Source organism: Globicephala melas, chromosome 3 (assembly GCF_963455315.2).
Source record: "Globicephala melas chromosome 3, mGloMel1.2, whole genome shotgun sequence".
NCBI lineage: Eukaryota > Metazoa > Chordata > Mammalia > Artiodactyla > Delphinidae > Globicephala > Globicephala melas.
Genome location: NC_083316.1, coordinates 48043789 through 48067345, shown reverse-complemented (window position 1 = coordinate 48067345; position 23557 = coordinate 48043789). Strand labels below are relative to the sequence as shown.

Below are 23557 nucleotides of genomic sequence, written 5' to 3'. Positions count from 1 at the left end.
CTGCTCACCATCACAGTATGTAGGAGAAGTTATAGCAGTCTAGTGATGATTGGGTTCGGGGGAGGGAGGGTGATCTGTGAAAAAAGAAAATACAGGGCAAGAATATGTATTCTTCATCCTGGACTGAAATCAAAGAACTTGTTTAAAGCCTGGTCCATAACTAGAAAAGTAGTCCATCAGAGGGTATAACTAGCATTAGCTAGTAGAAACTTCCACCTAATGAGAATTAATCCTTTTGATTGAGGGCTGAGGTACATAATTTTCAAAGCCAACTTGCAGAAGTGAAATATGACTAATGGATTAAATGCAAACCCTGAAAATTTTATTTAACTATATCACTTGTACATTTTTTTTGGTAACCAAAAAATTTAGTTGGTATTTTCTTTCTAATTAGTTATTTGTTAATTCTAAGCTTCTTTAAGTACCAAAGCTCTTTAAATTTTATTCATTTAATATTAATCCAATAATAGTTTTTTTTTTAATGCTAATCCTTTTTACTGCCATAAACCAACTAGTCAATTCAACAGTTACTACAGAGTTACAAGACTGAGGAGTCTTTACTTGTAAATCACTCAGTATTCTATAAAAATTTTTGTTTAAACCATGCATTACACTTGTGTTCTCCAACCACCACACCGGGCCCCCAAACATTTCCTTCCAATACATTGAAAGGATCCACTGTAGCTACAGATTGATTTAAATTTTGATTGAGGGGAAGGCCACTAAGCATTACTTCAGGTGACCCAAGGGAAGTACTAAGATTATTACAAGATACTTAATAAAAATATTAGGGGAAAAGGTCAACAAATATCTAACAGCTGGCAAATAGCAGACACACGTTAAAAAACAAACAACAAAACAAACAAGAGTTGTCATCCACAGCTCAGTTCCTGAACATACATCCTATTAATGGGAAAAAGGAAATTTTGGTGTCCAATTCTCTACCAACCTGCTGTACAACCCTAGGTCACACTATGTCATTTTGTGGAAGTCTTCTAACCTCCTCAGACTTCAGCTTCCTTATCTGTAAACAGTTCATCTCAAAGGTCCCTTCCAAGCATTATTATCATGTAGTATCTTCACAGACATCAGCCTCTCCTGGTCTAGACATGGGATCAATAGCATGATGTGGTCCATCATTAGCCAAGAGGAAGACAGAAGGTGAAGGTATGAAGACTTCTACTATTCAATTACACTGAAACTAGGATCTTCTAATAAATATATGCATAACGTAAAACTAATATAGGCATTGACAAAATATTTGCCAAAAATTCCATTTGTCACATATAGATTTCTTAATAGACAAGATAAATACATTATTAATTTCCCTAGCAATGAGCACAGAGTAACAAGAGTCATCCCCCCCAAACGTCCCAGTAAACATGAGTAGTAGATTTCTCCTTTTTTCAACCACCTGCTATATTTATATCTTTACCACCACGGATTTGGGAAGCAAAACAAATTAGAGTTTGCAGTGTCTTTTCCATTCTGACAATCAACAGTCCATCTAAGTCAATAATAACAAAAAAAAATAAAATGAATATTCAAGCTACTTTTGATAATTTTAATGTGGGCAAAAGGGGAAAACAGCCAAATTTTAGCTGAACTGATTACAGTATCAGTCTAGAAATAAGTAATCAGTTCTATTATACCAAATACCTGTTTTGAAATATAGCTTTTTTTTTTCCAAATATTTAAAAGCAGATCCCGTGCTTGCTTTCCTCAACATCAGACAATTCCCCAAAAACACTGCCAAGATTGGTTCCTGCAAATGCCTCATTCTTCCTATTCTTCTAACCAGTGTATAATGGCAACAAGTTCATATAAAAGTAGCTCTCTCTTCTGCAGTACTCTGACCATGCTCCTTAAACATTCAACCATGGTCTTTGTCCACACACAACCCAATGGCAATCCATCAGGAAATTTATACTTACCCAGCTCATCCCAGAGCTGCCTATATTTGTCAGTCATTGCAGTGCCTTGCTGCCTCCAAAGTGACAGACGAGGGTCGGCCATGAACTGCTCTGTTATCAAAGTCAACATTCGGGCCCCATTTGAGTCCCTCATCTTCAACATCTCCCGCACCTAGTGGGGAAAAAACAGACCTTCAGAAAAATGTTAAAAAATGAACAGCAATACAGAGACAGACTACTTTATTTCTTTGGGGAGGGAGGGTGGGGTGGTGGTGGTGGTCAAGTCTTCACACCATCCTTCTTAAGCAAACAAAAGTTGTTAAAAACGAGCCTCTGAGGGACTCCCGTGGCGGCCCAGTGGTTAAGACTTCACCTTCCAATGCAGGGGGTGACGGTTCAATCCCTGGTCAGGGAGCTAAGGTCCCACATGCCTCACGGCCAAAAAAACAAAATATAAAACAGAAGCAGTAATGTAACAAATTCAATAAAGACTTTAAAAAAAAAAAAAAAGGTCCACATCAAAAAAAAACCCCCCAAAACCTTAAAAAAAAGAAAAAAACAACAAAAAAAATGAGCCTCTGTCCTAAATGGCTATTTAATCAGAGAACTGACCATTAATTTTTTTAAATCATGTTTTAGAATCCACATGAGGAAAAGAAATTTGCGTAACTTCCCAATTTTCCCCCCAAATGTTTTTGTCAGCCTACAGAAAAATAATACCAAAATAAACAAGACAAATCATTGGGCACCTTCCTGACTCCCTAACTGATTGCACTTAACCACCAGAGTAGTAGAGTCTAAAGCACTGTACTGAGAACTCTTTAGAGATCTTCTAAATTGATCTGATAGTGTTTATAATAATAGCATCTGTCCTTCCATTTTTTTAAAAAAAGCTTTATTGAGACATAATTCACGTACATACAATTCACCAATTTAAACTGTACAATTTAAACCTCTTTCAGTGGTTTCTGGTATATTCAAGTACAAGTCCTACAAGTGCTTCATTTTCTGAGGTAAATTAGTAATTTCACTAGATTCTTTCTCACCGAGGATTTCCATGTAAAGAGCAACAGCATACTTCTATTCACTCAGATGGGACTGTTTTTGCAATGGTAAGAGGAAATGTAAAGGGCTGTAGGTTCAGAACTCTCTTGCTCCAAATGAGCAATCCTTGAAGCAGAATCATAACCACTGACCTAGTAAGTTAACTTGGCTTCTCTGCTGGAACCTCAAGCTCTGTCCATTATTCTTCTGTTACATTTCCCCAATAAACAAGAAAACAAGAAAAGAAACACAAGGCTAAGTTGCTCTACAGGAAATCCTAAATGAATCCATCCATTCTTAAAGTGTACACCGCTATGTGTTCAATGAATAGGAATCCCAGCTGAACATGAGTTCTCTGTGTAGAAAATTAGTGGAGCAAGGTCATAAGTAGTATATAAGGAGAGGGGAGTCCTTTTATTCAAAATTCTTTCTATGTGAAAGCCACATGAAGGAGGAAACAGCAGATCTTCAATAAAGCAGCCTAAACCTCTAGATCAATAGGTTCTGCCTCAGTCCTGTACCCTGACAAGTAATGGAACCCTCCCCTCAAACCAGGCTTCAGAATTTGAGCCTTGCAGAGAACTCAAACGTACTTGTGCACTGAATCACAAGGGTATGCTTCCAGAAGGTTTTTTTGAGTAATCTTAAGAAGTACTAAAAAGGAGAAAGAAATGGAGTTGCCATTTATCGGACATCTTGCTAAAGAGTTTTACATTCATACTTACCTTTTAATCTTCACAACAACCATATAAAGTAGGCCAGATTATAATCCCCATTCTACAAATTATAAAGCCATCCCTCAGAAGTAAAGTAACTTGTCCAAAGGACAAGAGGAACAACTGGAATCAGAACCCGGATCTGCCTTAACTCTGGAAGTTATGCCATTTCCAAAATTAGATGTTGCTCTTACTTCATATGGCATATACAATGTGTACATCATATAGAAGGATAAAAATAGCAACTGCAGGCCAGTCTAATACCTCTTTCACATTGCTTCCACTAGGCCACAGTGTACTCTCTGCTGATAAGAGAATCTATGAAATACTTCCTGTGTGTCTAAATATACCAAAACTTTAATATTACCTCTATATATCATGGATTTAATTTAGTATTTATTTTCCTAATAAATTTCTACCCTACTACTCAGTTAGCAATAGCAATGAAAATAAATGCTTTACTATTAAGCATACAAACCAGAACTATTAACCAACACTCAAATACATATACATTAATTACAGCCTAATGGTAATTAATTTTCAGACTGTTGACTGTGAACTATTACAAGAGTCTGAAGTGCCTATGAATTACCAAAGAATGATTAAATCATGTGAAATAATTTTAGAGTTAAATGTATTTTTACTGTAATCTAAATTCTTGAAAAATTGGCAATCTAAGTATGGTATATGGAATAAATCTTTTTTTTTTTTTTAAGGCTGCACCACGCGCATGCTGGATCTTAGTTCCCTGACCAGGGATTGAGTCCATGCCCCCTGCACTGGGAGCATGGAGTTTTAACCACTGAACCACCAGGGAAGTCCCAGGATAAATTTTCATTTAAAGGGTTTTCATTAATCAGAATACACTAATTTTTGGCCAAAAGCAGTAACAGAGTTTACTCTAATTCTTCTGAACTACAAAAGCTTTTAAGTATTATGAATATTAGAGAAGTTGTTTAACAGAAATATCAATGAACACAGTTATCTGTTCCCTTAAAACCAATTTGAATACGTTATCTATAAAGATGGCTGTACCCCCAATGAAAAGACATTGCTTTAACATTATTTAAAAAGCATTTTATCCAGTATTTAGACATGTGTTTATGGTACTAAGAGTTCTGTGTAAAGCAAGACACAGCTTCTGTTCACAATGAACTTATAATGAAGATAACTTTGTTTCTTAGGCTATCAAATTTTGGTGATGAAAATTAACATTTACCAAGGGCCAACTACTGTTAGACACCATTATCATTTAACACCATAATCACAACAACTTGAATGGATATGCTACTATTAGCTAATTTTATAGATGAGGAAACTGACTTAAATAACTTGCCAAGGTACATACACTCAATAAGATTTAGAACTGAGATTTAAACCCAGGTTTGTATGACTCCAAAGTTTATGCTCTTGAAACTAATTTAAAGATATCGACATTAAACTAATTATATAAAGCACATCTTAAGGACTATATTCAAAGGTATGCTCTACTTGGGAAAATTAACTAGAAGAAGAAAAAACTTGAAAAGATGGCATTTCAAATAACATTAAGCTATTTTATTTTTAGTACTGAACAGTTTTTCAAAATTGTATAAATTGCCACCATTTTATTAATAAGAGCTGAGAAAGACAAAAATGGCCCATATCTTGTCTAAAGACACCTAAGTAAATTAATGCTTGCATTACGACACAGAAGTCTCTAATGGTTGATAATAACTTAGTCTATTCTTCCCCCCACCCCACCCCGGCCATGCCACATGGCTTGTGGGATCTTAGTTCCCCAACCAAGGATTGAACCTGGGCCCTGGCAATGAAAGCACCAAGTTCTAACCACTGGAACGCCAGGGAATTCCCAGTTCTTAAAAAAATAAATAAGAATTTAAAAAGAAGCCTTTATCCTATTGTAAACATGATCATATATACTTTCTATAAATGTATATATTTAGAATATTTCTTTAAAAATAAAAAGTCATACCTTTGCAAAGAGCAAATTAAGCTGCTTCCCTGATCCGTGGTACCCGCCCTGGGAAAGGAACAGTTTAACCTGTTCTTGAACCTGCTCTTCATCTAAGTGCCAGCAGTTTTCATCATCTATACTAGCACCTGCTGTTGGATCAGGAGCACCTAGAAATAGAAAGAAAAAAATAACACATATGCTAGGAAAAACTCTGGGCTAAAAGGGCTCTGATAATAAACTTGAAAAGAATTAAGATTCTGTATTTTTTGCCTAAACACTTTTTAATCCAATCTCAGTTTCAATATACATACAAATGTATGACCGAAAATAAATGTAAAAATGATTCTTTTATTGCCAGAACTTTGCTGATTTGTGCTAAGCCAAACGGCGATGACTTTAGAGCTGAGATGTTTCCCTTTTTTAAGATCAGAGACTATACCTTTGGAGATGAGTTTACAGGTTCCCTGAAGAAAAAAAAATTCACAAAAATGTCTCATTGTAAATATGTGATGTTTATAAAAGCTCTACTGTGTAGAACACGTTAGTAAAATGCTTTTCAGAGACATCAGAAAAATATGAAACAAAGTAAACTCAGCAGCGTATTTCTCTTTACTATGTTAATTCAAGAAGCTTTCACCATTATCTGCTGCTGTATAAACTACATGCTGACATAAGTCTTTAGTTGCAGAAAACCAAAGATTAAAAAGGGAAATCAAGCCACATGGGAACAGGCAGTGCAGCTGTTGTACTAAACCAGGTTGTAGTATCACCTTGCCAAAACTGCGTAAATATTTTATTGCTGAAGTACGCATAAAAGAGAACAGCTATGTAACAAGCCCTGTGTGTAGACTACCTTAGAAACTCAAAAATTACCCAGATATTTAGGCAGGTGAAAATTGTTTCATTATTTATTAATGAAATAAAATAAAATGGTATTTAAGGCCTAAGATTCGTAAGTAATACAAAAACTAAATCTAAAATCTCTTCTCAATAGTGTTTCATTGCCTTATCAACCCTTAAAAAAATACATGTGTAGGTGTGGTTCTACACTTCTTTTCTTTTAATGATCTAATGCAGACTCAACTGGCCGAGGAAATAATCACTAACGTGCTTAGAACCAGGGTCCATTAATCCCTAGGAGGAAGACAATGGGTCTCTGAACCTCCCTGAAAAAGTGTGCTTTCATTCATTCAGCCGACATATTTACTGAGCGAGTGCCCTCTGCTAGACTTGGGGATGGACTGGGGTACAAAAGAGAATTCCTCTCCTCACAGAATTTACCATCTAGTTCAGCGGCTTTCAAACTTTTTTGACTAAGACCCACAATAAGAAATATAATTTATATCATACTCAATACACCTGTGTATCTGCACACTTATATGATCACACCTATTTATTAATCTGAAGCAAAGTTATGATGAAAAAATACCCTTATTGTAAGTGAAGAGGTCTGATATTTTCTATACTATTTCATTTTTTTTAAAAGGCTTGTCATAATTTTTAAAACTGATTTCATAATGTATAATGAGTTGCAATCCACTATATGAGAAACACTGTTTTAAGTATGTGAAATAAATATCAAATGTAATAATCACACATACAAATATATAATAATAAATGAACTAATTGTTTATAGAAGAGGACAAAGTGCCAGGAGATCGTATCAGAGAGCTCTGACCCGGCCTTGAATTGGCAGAATAAGCATACCTTGAGGAAATGGAATTTGAGCTGAGATCTGCCTTAAGTAGATTAGAAGATAAATTAAGGCAGGAAAAGGAAGCACTGGGTCTGCACGTGAGACTAAGAGCTTAGGCAGAGGTCTCGGGCATAAAGGAACATGGTACGTGGATGAAACAAAAGATAGTCCATGTCCATGCAACTCAAAAGTAGATGATAAGGAAGAAGAGCAATACAAGGCAACTCTGGGGAAGAGAAGGGACAACTCTTGCCAGGCCGGAGAGCCCCGACAAGTGAGGAGCTTAGTTTTTCTCCCTAAAAGTAATGAATGGGAATTCACGACAAGGTTATCCGAAGTGGAAGAATGGAATACTCTTCAGTGAGAACAGAACATCAGTGAGAACAGAAATGGAGAACGTGACAGAAATTTAGGATATAAAAGCAAAAGGACTTGGTGAAGAAGTAGATACATGAGATATGGGCGATCAGGGGGCTGAGACAGACATGGTTTTCTGGATTAAACAACTGGACGAAATACTGGACAACTCACTGACACACAGACCACCAGAGCAGGATCAGTTTTGGGGGAGGGAGGGGCAGTGTTTAGATCATAAGCTCAATTTTATTTTTATTATTATTATTTTTTTTAAAAAATTTTTGGTCGCACCGCGCAGAATGCAGGATATTAGTTCCCTGACCAGGGATTGAACCCACACCCCCTACAGTGGAAATGTGGAGTCTTAACCACTGCACTGCCAGGAAAGTCCATGAGTTCAGTTTTAGACATGGTGAATTTCAAGTACCTCTGAGATAGCTGGTCAAGAAGAGGGGACAGGATTTCAAGTAGGGAGCTGGATATACTATGGGACGCAATACAGGGTAAAGAGAGCGTCTAAGATGGAACCCTAAGGAAGGCCAACACTTAAAGGCTGGGCAAGAGAATGAGGAAGGATAGCAACGGGAACGAGTAGCCTATTGGGAAGAGCAGGAGAGACTGGCTCTTCCAGAAGGCAGAGAAAGCTGTTCCAAGTAGGGAGTTACTTAAGCTACCAGAGAGCAAGGATTATATCTGCCCTGTTCACCACTGCCTCCTAACACCTAGCCGGTGTTTGCCATTATCAGGCAATCCAGTACTGGGAGGAACAGGGGAAAAGAGGGAGAGAGAAAGGCATAAATACATTCCACCCCTAACAAGAAAAGGAACCCTAACAGAAAGGAACCACTGCTAAAGTATCCTCACATGCTTTATCTCATTTTCTTCTCACAATGTCCCCTGGAGGTGAGTATAGCTATGATCCCCTTTCTACAGAAGGAGAAACAGGTTCAGAGTGGTTATGACTTGTCCACAGCCACAATGCCAAATCTGGTCTCCCATTTCTCTCCCCTGCTGAAGAATATATCCCAGAACCTTGGAGCTCAAGTTTAACCCTGAAGTTATCAAGGCAGCAGTTGTCAACCATAAATCAAAGATAAATTTAAGGAAGGATACTGAGATCTGTTAGCGTTAGTGAAGAGTTAACTAACCACTGGGGTTACATCTGTAACCCCCAATCTAGCTCATCCCTTTGATTCTAGAGAAAGACAGACACAGACTCACAGACACAGACACACAACTGCACAAAGACAGGCCTCCACTTCCTCAACCACTTCCTCTAAACACAACTCAACATTTTAGGAATAAAGACATGTACACTGTACATTATAGACCAGGAAATTAATGTCCACAACAACAACCCCCCCCCCCCGCAAAAGAGCAAATTTATTTATTAAACTTTTTTTTTTTTAATTTATTTTTGGCTGTGTTGGGCCTTCGTTGCTGCGTGCGGGCTTTCTCTAGTTGAGGCGAGCAGGAGCTACTCTTCGCCGCGGTGTGCGGGCCTCCCACTGCAGTGGCCTCTCTCGTTGCGGAGCACAGGCTCCAGGCGCACGGGCTTCAGTAGTTGTGGCTCGCACAGGCTCAGCAGCTGTGGCGCACGGGCCCAGTTGCTCCGTGGCATGTGGGATCCTCCCGGACCAGGGATCAAATCCATGTCCCCTGCACTGGCAGGCAGATTCCCAACCACTGCGCCACCAGGGGAGTCCTATTTATTAAACTTTAATTCCAAAGTTTAAACACTTAAATGCTAACATGTCTTGATTACATGCATTAAAGTATTGCCCAAGCCCTGTATAAAATGTAGATTTGCAAAATTTATTTCTACTTGTTAACAGCTGTCTATAATCAAAGACAAACCTCTCAGCATTTAGCTTTGAGGAAGGTATGCAAAGAGAATCATAATTCATGTATTTATACATTTGCTATTAGATATTCCCCCAGTTGGGCAGGAACCAGAACCTGTGTATGTAAATTAAATGATCCATTAAAGTGTTTTAAAACCTATCATATTTTTAACCCTTATTTATATTTATAATTATAAATGCTATAACTTTTACAAGTGTATAATTAATCTTTGTGAGCATTTTATTACTGAGGCTTAACTCTTCCAAGTTTCAAGCCTTCAGGGAAAGTGAAATTATCTGTTGAAAAAAGTGAAACAGTTTGTCTCTCACTCCCAGCTAGGGTGTGTGGATTTGATTCACCCTCCTACCTTGCTTACATAATGCCATAGGAGAAGAGCAAAGGAGAGTTCAGAGACAAGAAGGACTACTGTCCAAGTCTTTGGCTTTCCCTGCCTGCTACTTGATTTGGTTCAGATTTAGTTTTGATTTACCCCAATATCAAAAACTCTTACCCCAGCGGTTCCCCAAATTAGGAGTATATCAAAACTCCTGAGGCACACCGTGAAAAATAGATGTTTAGGCACCACTTCAGACCTACTGAATCAGAATCTTTGCCACAGATAAAAAGGCAGGGGCAATGGGGGTGGGGAGTGTGGCTGGGAAACACTAGTCTATATTTGGAGAGAATCTTAAACATGGTGGCACATTTTGGATCTTAGTTTTGAAAAGTATTCAGGGTTCTAAGTCATCAGACAGACGCCTCTCCAGTGTACTGACTGAAGTAAATTTAGGACATATTGACTGAGGTATCTGTCTCTTGTCACAAAAACAGTCACTTCTAAGCACTGGGCAACACCAAATCATTCTGCAAATTTTAAACTGAGATATTAAGACATGTTCACAACTGGCTTATACTATGTTTGGTATGTGGAATTATCCACAGCTTTGGGTTCTAACGGGGAACTTAAAGCTTTCTTTTTTCTTAAACTGCTGGAAAACAAATTCAAACAAGAAGCGAAAGGCTTTAGTTTACATCTTCATGCTTTAGTAACACTGTTGTCCAAATAATGCTTTAAGCGTTTTATATTTATGTAGCAGTGTTCTTTTTCGTTAAAATTAAATTGTCAAATTCAGTCTACAGAGGCAGAATGCAGGCAGCAGATGTCTACACTGCAGAGGTGATTAATTCAGCCTCTTTTGCAGGACCTATAGAAGAATGCCATCTCCTACAGTTTTAGTGCCTGCTGTTAAAGATAGGAAACATTAAGTCTGTGGCTTACAAAGACACCAGTACACCTGTCTTATAAGCTGAAGGCAAACTCCTGATATCAACCATTGGCACCAAGAGAGGAAAGGCAAGGCAGCAAACTTTAGAGATTCAGGCTCAGAAAAAAATCTTTCTTTAGAGAGGACAAGAACTAGACCACCGAAAAATAATGTGCATTGAATAAACACACACTTGAGAACAGCTTTAAATTTTATTCTTACTGAAATCCCCATTTCGAGTTAGTGACTAATGCCTTCATTTCAATATACAATTTTGTGGTGGCTGAAGGAGCCAGATCCTTTATCACCTATTCTCAATGGTCAGTCCACGTAATTCTACTGCCATGCTGCAGTGTGGTGTCCTCTCCAGGAGCTGTTAGAGGACAATCTGTTTTCCTTAGCCTGCAGGCTAATGACAGGGAGCCCTGGCATGCACCAGGCTCTGCTCCCTCAACAAGCCACCTTCCCTTTAGCTAAATTCCAAGGAAATAAATAAGTAGCGCGGTAATCAGGATATATCTCAGGGAACTCAAATAGGCCTGTCAGGGTTTATAGCCCTTCCTCTATTCTTTTCCTCTCACCTGACTTTATTACTCATCTCTTATTATCATTTAATTTACTTCAGAAGTTCAATGATATACTTATTCATGTACAGAAATAATCATGTATTTTATATGGATAAAAAGCAATAAAATATTTGTACATTCACCAATGCTCATTTAAAAAATTCAGAGTACTCTATGCTTAAGAGGTAAGTCATTTTCCATAACTTAGCTAACAAATGTATTAATGTATTAGCAATTACCTGGTACACAAACATAAATAATTAAATGCACAGTTCTCAGTAAGTCTCATTTTTACATAACCTGACTCTTCAGATTTATTAAAAGAGATCTACTATGCTTGCAAGTTTCAAGAATGGTTTGCTCAGAATTTTTTTTTTTTTTTTTTTTTTTTTTGCGGTACGCGGGCCTCTCACTGTTGTGGCCTCTTCCGTTGCGGAGCACAGGCTCCGGACGCGCAGGCTCAGCGGCCATGGCTCACGGGCCCAGCCGCTCCGCGGCATGTGGGATCTTCCCGGACTGGGGCATGAACCCGTGTCCCCTGCATCAGCAGGCGGACTCTCAACCACTGCCCCACCAGGGAAGCCCCTGCTCAGGTTATTTTTAAAGATGTTTTTTAAAAAAAGTTCACAAATATTTTCCTCAACTGTCTTGAAGACTCACGTCAACTGCCACATCACAATGATGGAGATAACAGCAACTCAGATTTACTCCTTTTTAACCCTCCTAACCTTAAGAAATAGGCACTCTTTTCCTAACCATGTTTTACAAATAAGAAAACAAAGCCCTGAAGAGATTCAGTTCCTTGCCTCCACTCAAAGAGCTGGAAAGCAAAGGGACCAGAATTCTAATGTAGGCTGTCTAACTTCTAAGCTCTTAAACACTCTGAATACTCTTACAGTGGGAGGTAAGAGAAACCTACAGGGAGGGAGAGGGGAATAATAAGCTCATCTAGCCAACATGGAGACTTAGGATCAGTTAAAGGAGACAGGGATGGCAAGGAAACTGATCACAGCTGGTAACAATTCTTTGAAAATTATGAGAGTTGGGGTAGTGTCAGAGATGGCTATAGGGTATGAGGGAAGGCAAGATTTGGAGGTGAAAAGAGAAAGGATAAAGGGTATTGGGCTAAAAGTAACTTGGCTGTCTCTGCATTACCCTATCAAATACATGACGCGTCAGAGATGTGACTCCTCCCAATTAGGAGACAGAAGTCCTAAGATTACTTCTCATTTGCTAAAATGTTTTTTCATGTGAAGATGATCATGTGTACATGATTGTATATTTCAACAATTTTTTAGAACAAAATAAAAATCATATTATGGAAACATCAAGTTCTAATTAAAACTTAAGGGAAAAACTGGTAATTTTTGGAGGGAAATTTGGCAGCAATTACAAAACCCAAAATGCCGATACCAACTGTTCTGGCATTTCTACTACTAAGAATCTATTCCTCAAAAGCATTTGCACAAATCCACACATACACAAAGAATGGTCACAGCAGCACTGCACATAGTAGGAAAAAAATGAAAACAACTTCAAAATCCTTCAGTATGTTAATGATTAAATATATCCAGAGTATGTAATACTACATGCAACACTTAACACAGTACAAGACCTATTTGTACTAACAAGAGAAGATATTCATGATATATTAAAAGAAAAAAGAAACTGCAAAAAATAAGTTTTTAAAATTGTTTTTTAAAAATTGCATACACGTGTGCACAAAGAAAACTTGCCTCTGAAGACTCTAAACCACACTGTCAGCCATGGTTGCCAGGGAATAAGGGAGCTACTGGAGACTAAGGCAGGGGAGCTGGTGGGAACCAGTGAGTTCTTGTCTTTTTATCTTCAGATACTTCTATACTTCCATACATCTTTTCAACATGCAGTCTTCTTTTTCTTACTTTTAAGTTTCACACTACCGTACTTTGAGATAGCACATTTAAAGCAACTTTAATTCTGTCCTATAGATAGATTTGCTAATTACATTGACCACCAGTAGTAGGTCATACCTTTGTTTCACCAACTGTCAACACCAGAACGGTCTACAATAGAAAGGATAATGCCTGTAATAACAAAATTATCTCCCTAGGATAACTGCACAAACTGATTGCTAATGCAAGCCCAGTTACAAGGACTATGACCCTTGACAGAGAAACAAAATGAAGAGAGATGTGACATGAGGCCTCCATCAAACAACTCCAACTGTCACTCACTGCTAGATTTGGAACACGTTTGTGTACAAGAATAAATCTCCAGGTTCTTACCAAGAACAAAATGGAATAAAAAATGATACGGTTACTTTTTTTTTAAAGTATAGCTGGCTTCCCTGTTGGCGCAGTAGTTGAGAGTCTGCCTGCCGATGCAGGGGACACGGGTTCATGCCCCGGTCTGGGAAGATCCCACATGCTGCGGAGCGGCTAGGCCCGTGAGCCATGGCCGCTGAGCCTGCGCGTCCGCAGCCTGTGCTCCGCAACGGGAGAGGCCACAACAGTGAAAGGCCCGTGTACCGCAAAAAAAAAAAAAAGTATAGCTGATTTACAGTATTATATTAGTTTTAGGTGTACAGCATAGTGGTTCAGTATTTTTACAGATTACACTCCGTCAAAGGTTATTACAAGATAATGGCTATAAATTTTCTGTGCTATATACAATATATCCCTGTTGCTTATCTATTTTATACACAGTAGTTTATATCTCTTGATCTCATACCCCTAATTTACCCCTCCCTTCCTTCTCTCACCCCGCTGGTAACACTAATTTGTTTTCTGTGTCCGTAAGTCTGTTTCTGTTTTGCTACATACATTTGTTTTTATTATTTTTTAGATTCCACATATCAGTGATATCATATAGTATTTGTCCTTCCCTGTCTGACTTATTTCACTGAGCGTAATAGTCTCTAGGTCCATCCATGTTGCTACAAGTGGCAAAATTTCATTCTTTTATATGGCCAAGTAGTATTCCACTGCATTTATATACCACTTCTTCTTTAACTATCTGTCAGTTGATGAACACTTGGGTTGCTTCCACATCTTGGCTATTCTAGATAAATAGTGCTGCTATGAACACTGGGGTGCAAGTATCTTTTAGAATTACTGTTTTCATTTTTACTGCATAAATATTCAGGAGTGGATCATATGTTAATTCTTTTTTTTTTTTAATATTTATTTATTTAGGCTGTGCTGGGTCTTAGCTCCGGCATGAAGGATCTTTTTTAGTTGCGGCATGTGGACTCTTAGTTGTGGCATACATGTGGGATCTAGTTCCCTGACCAGGGATTGAACCCGGGCCCCCTGCATTGGGAGTGTGAAGTCTTAGCCACTGGACCACCAGGGAAGACCTGTTACTTCTATTTTTAGTGGTTTTTTTTTTGGAGGAAACTCCATACTGTTTTCCACAGTGGTTGCAACAATTTACATTCCCACCATCAGTGTATGAGGGTCCCCTTTTCTCCACATCCTCTCCAACATTTGTTATTTGTAGACTTTTTGATGACTGTCACTCTGACAGGAGTGAGGTGATATCTCATTGTTGTTTTAATTTGCATTTCTCTAATAATTAGTGATGTTGACCATCTTTTCATGTGTCTATTAGCCATCTGTATGTCTTCTTTGAAAAAAATGTCTATTCAGGTCTTTGCCCATTTTTTGATTGGGTTATTTTTTTTTGATATTGAGTTGCATGAGCTGTTTGTATATTTTAGATATTAATCCCTTGTCGGTCATGTCATTTGCAAATATTTTCTCCCATTCTGTAGGCTGTCTTATCGTTTTGTCAATGGTTTCCTTTGCTGTGCAAAAGCTTCGAAGTTTAATTAGGTCCTAGCTGTTTATTTTTGCTTTTATTTCTTTTGACTTAGAAGACAGATCCAAAAAAATATTGCCCTGATTTATGTCAAGGAGTGTTCTGCCTATATTCTCTTCTAGAAGTTTTATGGTTTCAAGGGCTTACATTTAAGTCTTTAATCCATTTTGAATTTATTTTTGTTTATGGTGGGAGGAAATGTTCTAATCTCTGTTTCACATGTGGCTGTCCAGCTTTGCCAGAACCACATGTTGAAGAGACTGTCTTTTCTCCATTGTATATTCTTGCCCCCTTTGTTGTAGATTAATTTACCATAGGTGTGTGAATTTATTTCTGGGCTCTCTGTTCTGTTCCACTGATCTATGTGTCTGGTTTCTGTACCAGTACCATGCTGTTTTGATTACTGTAGCTTTGTAGTATAGTTTGAAGTATGGGAGGGTGACAGCTCCAGCTTTGTTCTTTTCTCTCAAGATTGCTTTGGCAATTCTGGGTCTTTTGTGGTTCCATATGAATTTTAGGATTTTTTGTCCTAGTTTTGTGGAAAATGTCATGGGTATTTTGATAGAGATTCTATCAAATCTGTAGATTGCTTTGGGTGGTATAGCCATTTTAACAATATTAATTCTTCCAATTCAAGACCATGAGATATCTTTCCATTTCTTTGTATCATCTTCAATTTTCTTCATCAGTGTTTTATTGTTTTCAGAGTATAGGTCTTTCACCTACTTGGTTAAGTTTATTCCTAAGTATTTTACTCTTTTTGATGCAATTTTTAACAGGTCTTTTTTCTACATTCTTTTTCTGATATTTCATTGTTAGTGTATAGAAATGCAACAGATTTCTGTATATTAACCTTGCATCCTGCAACTTTACTGAATTCATTTACCAGTTTTTGGGTGAAGACTTTAGGGCTTTCTCTGCAAATAATGACAGTTTTACTTCTTCCCTTTCAATCTGGATGCCTTTTATTTGGTTTTCTTGTCTGATTGCTGTGGCTAGGTCTTCCAATAGAAGACCTAGAATAGAAGTGTCAAAAGAAGTGGTGAGAGTGGGCATCCTTGTCTTGTTCCTGAATTTGGAAGAAAGGCTTTCAGCTTTTCACCACTGAGTATGATTTTAGCTATGGGTTTCTCATAAATGGCCTTTACTACATAATAAAGGACACTGTTACTTTTTGTTTAACAAACTGTGAGTGCCCATTACTTTTTTTAAATTTTTTATTTATTTACTTATTTTTGGAGTATAGTTGCTTCCACAATGTTGTGTTGGCTTCTACTGCACAGCAAAAGGAATCAGTCATACATATACATATATCCCCTCCCTTTTGGATTACCCTCCCATTTAGGATACTACAGTGCATTAAGTAGAGTTCCCTCTGCTACACAGCATGTTCCCATCAGTTGTCTATTTTATACATAGTACCAATAGTGTATATCTGTCAATCCCAACCTCCCAGTTCCTCCCAACCTCCCCCTTTCCCCCTTGGTATCCATACAACATTTGTTCTCTAGGTCTGTGTCTCTATTTCTGCTTGGCAAATAAGGTCATCTATACCATTTTTTAAAATTCCACATATGCGTTAATATATGATATTTGTTTTTCTCTTTCTGACTTACTTCACTCTGTATGACACTCGCTAGGTCCATCTTTGTCTCTACAAATGACCCAATTTCATTCCTTTTAATGGCTGAGTAATACTTCTTTGTATATATGTACCACATCTTCTTTATCCATTAATCTGTCGATGGGCATTTAGGTTGCTTCCATGTCCTGGCTATTGTAAACAGTGCCACTACGAATACCAGGGTGCACGGGTCTTTCTGTATTATGGTTTTCTCTGGGTATATGCGCAGTAGTGGGATTGCTGGGTCGTATGGTAGTTCCATTTTTAGGATTTGAAGGAATCTCCATACTGTTTTCCATAGTGGCTGTATCACTTTACATTCCCACCAACAGTGTAAGAGGGTTCCCTTTTCTCCACACCCTCTCCAGCACTTATTGTTTATAGATTTTTTGATGATGGCCATTCTGACTGGTGTGAGGTGATGCCTCATTGTAGTTTTGATTTGCATTTCTCTAATAATTAGTGATGTTGAGCATCTTTTCATGTGCCTCTTGGCCATCTGTATGTCTTCTTTGGAGAAATGTCTACTTATAGGTCTTCTGCCCATTTTTGGATTGGGTTGTTTGCTTTTTTGATATTGAGCTGCATGAGCTGCTTGTAAATTTTGGAGATTAATCCTTTGCCCGTTGCTTCGCTTGCAAATATTTTCTCCCATTCTGAGGGTTGTTTTTTTGTCTTGTCTATGGTTTCCTTTGCTGTGCAAAAGCTTTTAAGTTTCATTAGGTCCCATTTGTTTTTATTTTCATTACTCTAGGAGGTGGCTCAAAAAAGATCTTGCTGTGATTTGTGTTGAAGAGTGTTCTGCCTATGTTTTCATCTAAGAGTTTTACAGTGTCTGGCCTTACATTTAGGTTTTTAATCCATTTTCAGTTTATTTTTTGTGTATGGTGTTAGGAAGTGTTCTAATTTCATTCTTTTACATGTAGCTGTCCAGTTTTCCCAGCACCACTTATTGAAGAGACAGTCATTTCTCCACTGTGTATTTTTGCCTCCTTTGTCATAGATTAGGTGACCACAGGCGTGCGGATTTATCTCTGGGCTTTCTATCCTGTTCCATTGATCTATATTTCTGTTTTTGTGCCAGTACTATACTGCCTTGATTACTGTAGCTTTGTAGTATAGTCTGAAGTCAGGGAGCCTGATTCCTCCAGCTCCATTTTTCTTTCTCAAGATTGCTTTGGCTATTGGGGTCTTTTGTGTTTCCATACAAATTGTAAAAATTTTTTGTTCTAGTTCTGTGAAAAATGCCACTGGTAATTTGATAGGCATTGCTTTGAATCTTTAGACTGTTTGGATAGAACAGTCATTTTCAAAATATTGATTCTTCCGGCGCTTCCCCAGTGGTGCAGTGGTTGAGAGTCCGCCTGCAGGGGACACGAGTTCGATCCCTGGTCCAGGGGGATCCCACACGCCATGGGGTGGCTGGGTCCGTGTGCCACAACTACTGAGCCTGCACTCTAGAGCTTGCAAGCCGCAACTGCTGTGCCCACGCACCACAACTACTGAGACTGCATGCCATGACTGCTGGGGCCCGCGTGCCTAGAGCCCATGCTCTGCAGCAGGAGGGGCCACGGCGGTGGGAGGCCTGCGCACCGCAACCAGAGAAAGCCCACGTGCAGCAAAAAAGACCCGGTGCAGCCAAAAATGAATAAATAAAATAAATTTTAAAAATATATATTGATTCTTCCAATCCAAGAACATGGTATATCTCTCCATCTGTTTGTGTTGTCTTTGATTTCTTTCATCAGTATCTTATAGTTTTCTGCATACAGGTCTTTTGCCCCCTTAGTTAAGGTTTATTCCTTGGTATTTTATTCTTTTTGTTGCTATGGTAAATGGGACTGTTTCCTTAATTTCTTTCTCTGATCTTTCGTTGTTAGTACATAGGAATGCAAGAGATTTCTGTGTATTAATTTTGTATCATGCAACTTTACTAAATTCATTGATTAGCTCTAGTAGTTTTCTGGTGGCATCTTTAGGACTTTTCTATGTATAGTATCATGTCATCTGCAAACAGTGACAGTTTTACTTCTTCATTTCCAATTTAGATTCCTTTTATTTCATTTACTTCTCTGATTGCCGTGGCTAGGCCTTCCAAAACTATGTTGAATAATAGTGGCAAGAGTGGACACCCGTGTCTTGTTCCTGATCTTAGAGGAAATGTTTTCAGTTTTTCACCATTGAGAATGATGTTTGCTGTGGGTTTGTCATATATGGCCTTTATTATGTTGAGGTAGTTTCCCTCTATGCCCACTTTCTGGAGAGTTTGTATCATAAAAGGGTGTTGAATTTTGTCAAAAGCTTTTTCTGCATCTATTGAGATGATCATATGGTTTTTATTCTTCCATTTGTTAATATGGTGTATCACATTGATTTGCATATATTGAAGAATCCTTGCATCCCTGGGATAAATCCCACTTGATCATGGTGTATGATCCTCTTAATGTGTTGTTGGATTTTGTGTGTTGCTAGTATTTTGTTGAGGATTTTTGCATCTATGCTCATCGGTGATATTGGCCTGTAGTTTTCCTTTTTGTGACACCTTTGTCTGGTTTTGGTATCAGCGTGATGGTGGCCTCGTAGAATGAACTGGGGAGTGTTCCTTCCTCTGCAGTTTTTTGGAAGAGTTTGAGAAGGATAGGTGTTAGCTCTTCTCTAAATGTCTGATAGACTTCACCTGTGAAGCCATCTGGTCCTGGGCTTTTTTGGGGGGGCTGCGTTGGGTCTTCGTTGCTGCACGAGGGCCTTCTTCTAGTTGCGGCAAGCAGAGGCTACTCTTTGTTGCGGTGCACAGGCTTCTTATTGCGGTGTGTGGGCTTCTCATTGCGGTGGCATCTCTTGTTGCAGAGCACGGGCTCTAGGCGCGCGAACTTCAGTAGTTGTGGCACACAGGCTAAGTAGTTGTGGCTCACAGGCTCTAGAGAGCAGGCTCAGTAGTTGTGGCACACGGGCTTAGTTGCTCCGCGCCATGGGGGATCTTCCCAGACCAGGTCTCAAACCCGTGTCCTCTGTACTGGCAGGCAGATTCTTAACACTGCGCCCCCAGGGAAGTCCCAGTGTGCCCATTACTTTCTTAAATATTGTCCTTAGGGAGGCTGGCAAAATACACAGGTCATAGTTTCAGCCCTGATGGAGCTTATAATCAAGTAAACATAAGCTACACAACAGACATGGGATGGCTGAATAGATTTGCTTGTTTGGTAATATCTGGAAGAGACTGAATAGACATACATATGATGGCTGGGACACAGAAGCATTCGAAGGCTAAATTAAGCAGGACAGGCAAGCATGAATGGAATTTACAGTGCTAGTTTTATAAGAACCATCCTCAAACAAATTGAAATGTCTGATGAAAGAACAACACTCAAATGCACACTTGGGTAGAACTACAAGAGGTACATCTTTGGAGTATGGATCCTAGGTGCCTCCTGTGTCTCTGTAAAAAATACAATCACCAGAGAGTCACAGAATCGGGAGTGGAAAACATCTTAGATGTCATGTGTCCACCCTCACCTGACATGAATACAACTGACCCTTAAACAACTGGGTTTGAATTACATGGGTCCACTTAGACGGACTTTTTTTTTCAATAGTAAATACTACAGTACTACATAATCCCCAGTTGAATCCACAGACGTGGAACTGCAGACACAGAAGAACTGTGGGCATGAGGAACCACAGGTATAGAGGACCGCAGGTACCCAGGACCGAATGACTATAAGTTACACGTGGAATTTCAACTGTGCAGACGGTTGATGCCCCTAACCCCCAAGTTGCTCCTGGGTCAACTTTACATCCCTTCTACATCTGGCTAACTAAGACGGTATCTCTGGACACTGACACTGAAGTGAGGGATGAATCTAGCCTACTTTGGGGATTGACTCAAGCTCTGGGAGTAGAAGGGCCACAAAAATGACACCCTTTCCCTCTGTTCCAAGCAGAGACCAATGCCACAGTTTCCACTCCATCTGTCCCTTTTTGTTGTAGTTTGCCCAGTACAGGCTATCCCATAGGGAGGTCACTAAAAGAAAGAGTAAAAGGAAAGAAGTAGGAGAGGAGGAAATATGTGCCAGACAGTCAGAGCACAGCAAGCTGACCTACAACTCCATTATCATCCATCCCCCAATTGGTTTCTTCCCTCTGCTTTTTAACTATGACTACTTACAGGTACCCCAACATAAGGTAAACTCTCTCTTTTCTTTAATATTTTACACATGTATATATTATATGACTAAAATTTTTCCAACACTGCTAGTGAAGATTATGAGGATTTTAAATATGAGGAAAAAAATGAGTCTCACCCAGGGTCACATAGGTAATACACAGAAGAGACAATGCTGTACTCTAGGCCTCCAGGTTTCAAATTCAATGTTCTGTCCCTACACCACAATTTACTAATTTATAATGCACTCCTTTAATAAGAAGCATAAAAGACCAAAAAAGGCTGAGTTGAATTAATCAAGAGAGTTGGGCTAGCACTAAAAAATCAGTAAATTTCCAAATAAATACTTAGCAAAGACAATAGCTTTTTCCTAACAATATGGAAGCTAGAAAGTTTTTTGGTTTTTTTTGTTTTGTTTTGCTTTTTGCGGTATGCGGGCCTCTCACTGTTGTGGCCTCTCCCATTGCAGAGCACAGGCTCCGGACGTGCAGGCTCAGCGGCCATGGCTCACGGGCCCAGGCGCTCCGCAGCATGTGGGATCTTCCCGGCACGAACTCGTGTCCCCTGCATCGGCAGGCGGACTCTCAACCACTGCGCCACCAGGGAAGCCCATAAGTCTTATTTTAATATAAAACCAAGACAAACAATTTTGCTTATCAATGCAAAACTACAACTGGCAATCTCCTTGGCGGGCCATTAACATTAACTATCTTACACCCACTTTTTAGCATACAGTGATTGATTTAATCTAATCACAATTATGCAGGACATTTTATGAAAACAAAATGAAATGTAAAAAACTGACAAGGACTGAACTATTATGATGACTACTTCTATATTCCGACTACTTTCACTCAACCTGTGATCCTGGATAAGTCACTAACCCATTCTCCTTGGCTTCTTAGTCTAGAAACTATTACAATTATAAATTTGCAATATGTAGCTTACAAGGAAATTTTGAGAAACAATATGCCTGAAATAGACTTGAAAAAGCTTTTAATTCCTCAGCATAAAATTCTTTTAAAAATAAAATATTTCAAAATAGTAAGTAAAGCAACTAATAGAATTTTAAGAAGCATTAGGACAAGTTCACAAGGAAAAGGAAAAACCTGTTATCAACATAGTTTGTATTTACTTAAAAATTATATTATGAATTTCTCTTATAAAGGATTTAGATAAGCTAAACCTCATTCTGTTTAATATATATATAGATACCTATTAAGATAGATACCTATAGATACCTATTAAGATAATCTAATCTAAATCCTATCCTAACCCTATTTATCTAGCAAGGTAAAAGTGATGCTTTTCCTTAGAGAAACATGAACTCTTCCCAACATTCATGTTCAAGACATTTTTCTCAAAGAAAAAATATACCCTCAAAACCATACAAGGAAATACTGCTTTTAAAATGAGTTAGAAAACGCTTAATGTACAGATGTTTGGAGGCAGGTGGGACCATGTAGTCAAATAACTGCAAAACATTTTAAATCCCACCCCCTACTAAGTCATCAATCTAACAGTTAAAATAAGACCCTCCAGGGAGCAGATTTCCCATTTCAACACTTAAGGTCATGGCCTGCTTTCTACCTCTCTTCTTTTTTTGCCACTTGTCACACTAGAATGGAAGGCAGGAAGGCAGCTTGTGTAATTGGCCCATTTCCAGGCTAGGAGCAAATCTTATGATAAATTAAGTGGAGAGAAAGCTGGCAGGATAAACTTCTTAAGTTCACTGCTTTCGTGAAGCTGTTCTCATGCAAAAGTTATTTGAAAATCACATTGAGTCTAAAGCTAACCTGCATTCTGCCCTTGATATTTCCTTAGACATCTTCGTCTTCTAATTTTAGAAAGTCTGAGAGAAATATAATGTCATGTGAACACTTTCTCACATCCAAGTTTAGTTTAGATTGTTTCATTAGTCCCACTATTTTGACACAGAAATGCATTTTAAAAGCTTTTAGATAAGAAAGTTTGGGGGCTGCTATCCTTCAAAACAAGGAAGACAAATGCAGAACAAACACCTTACTGTTGATGTGGACCTCCGGTTAAACTAAAACTCAGAGAACAAAATGACCAAATGGAATATATGAATTTTAAAAAAAGGAAAAAGAGAGAGTGCATAAAAGTTTGAAGAAATAGTATATGCTATTCTTCTGCCTTCAATGAGCGATTTAATAGGAAGCCACAAATAGGCTCCTGAGAAATCTCTGAGATGACTGTTAGCTGGCCTGAATTTTCACAAGGTAACATGATTGAGACAGATGATACGACAGAGCAGAAGCCTGCTTAAAAAGTCCTTGAATGCATGTGCTTTTGGTGGGTCCAGGGTACTTCTGTGGCAGACTTGTTTACAATCCTGTTACTCAACACTGGCAGACTCTACCAAGTAAAATGCTTTACACACCTTATAACAGCTACTTTAATAAAGCTGAGACTGACATGGAGAGCACTAGAAGAAATATGTCTATGTGGATTTTCCCCTGACATAAAAGACATATTAAAAGTATCATAAGATACCAGGAGACTTGTAAAAGAATGTTCACAGCAGCTCTATTCAAAACAAGGTTCATCAACAGTGGGACAGACAAATAAATTGTGGTGTCCTCAT

General features: G+C 38.5%; 1 protein-coding gene across 1 annotated transcript in view; it reads right to left on the bottom strand.

The window, feature by feature from the left end:
• Positions 1 to 23557, bottom strand: part of ZSWIM6 (zinc finger SWIM-type containing 6) — a 202650-nt gene that overhangs the window by 49981 nt on the left and 129112 nt on the right. Inside the window, exons 3-4 of the mRNA XM_060295805.1 lie at positions 5649 to 5797; positions 1935 to 2085 (exon numbers count right to left, since the gene is read on the bottom strand). Coding sequence (XP_060151788.1) covers positions 1935 to 2085; positions 5649 to 5797 — 300 coding nt within the window. The remainder of the gene's footprint in view (positions 1 to 1934; positions 2086 to 5648; positions 5798 to 23557) is intronic.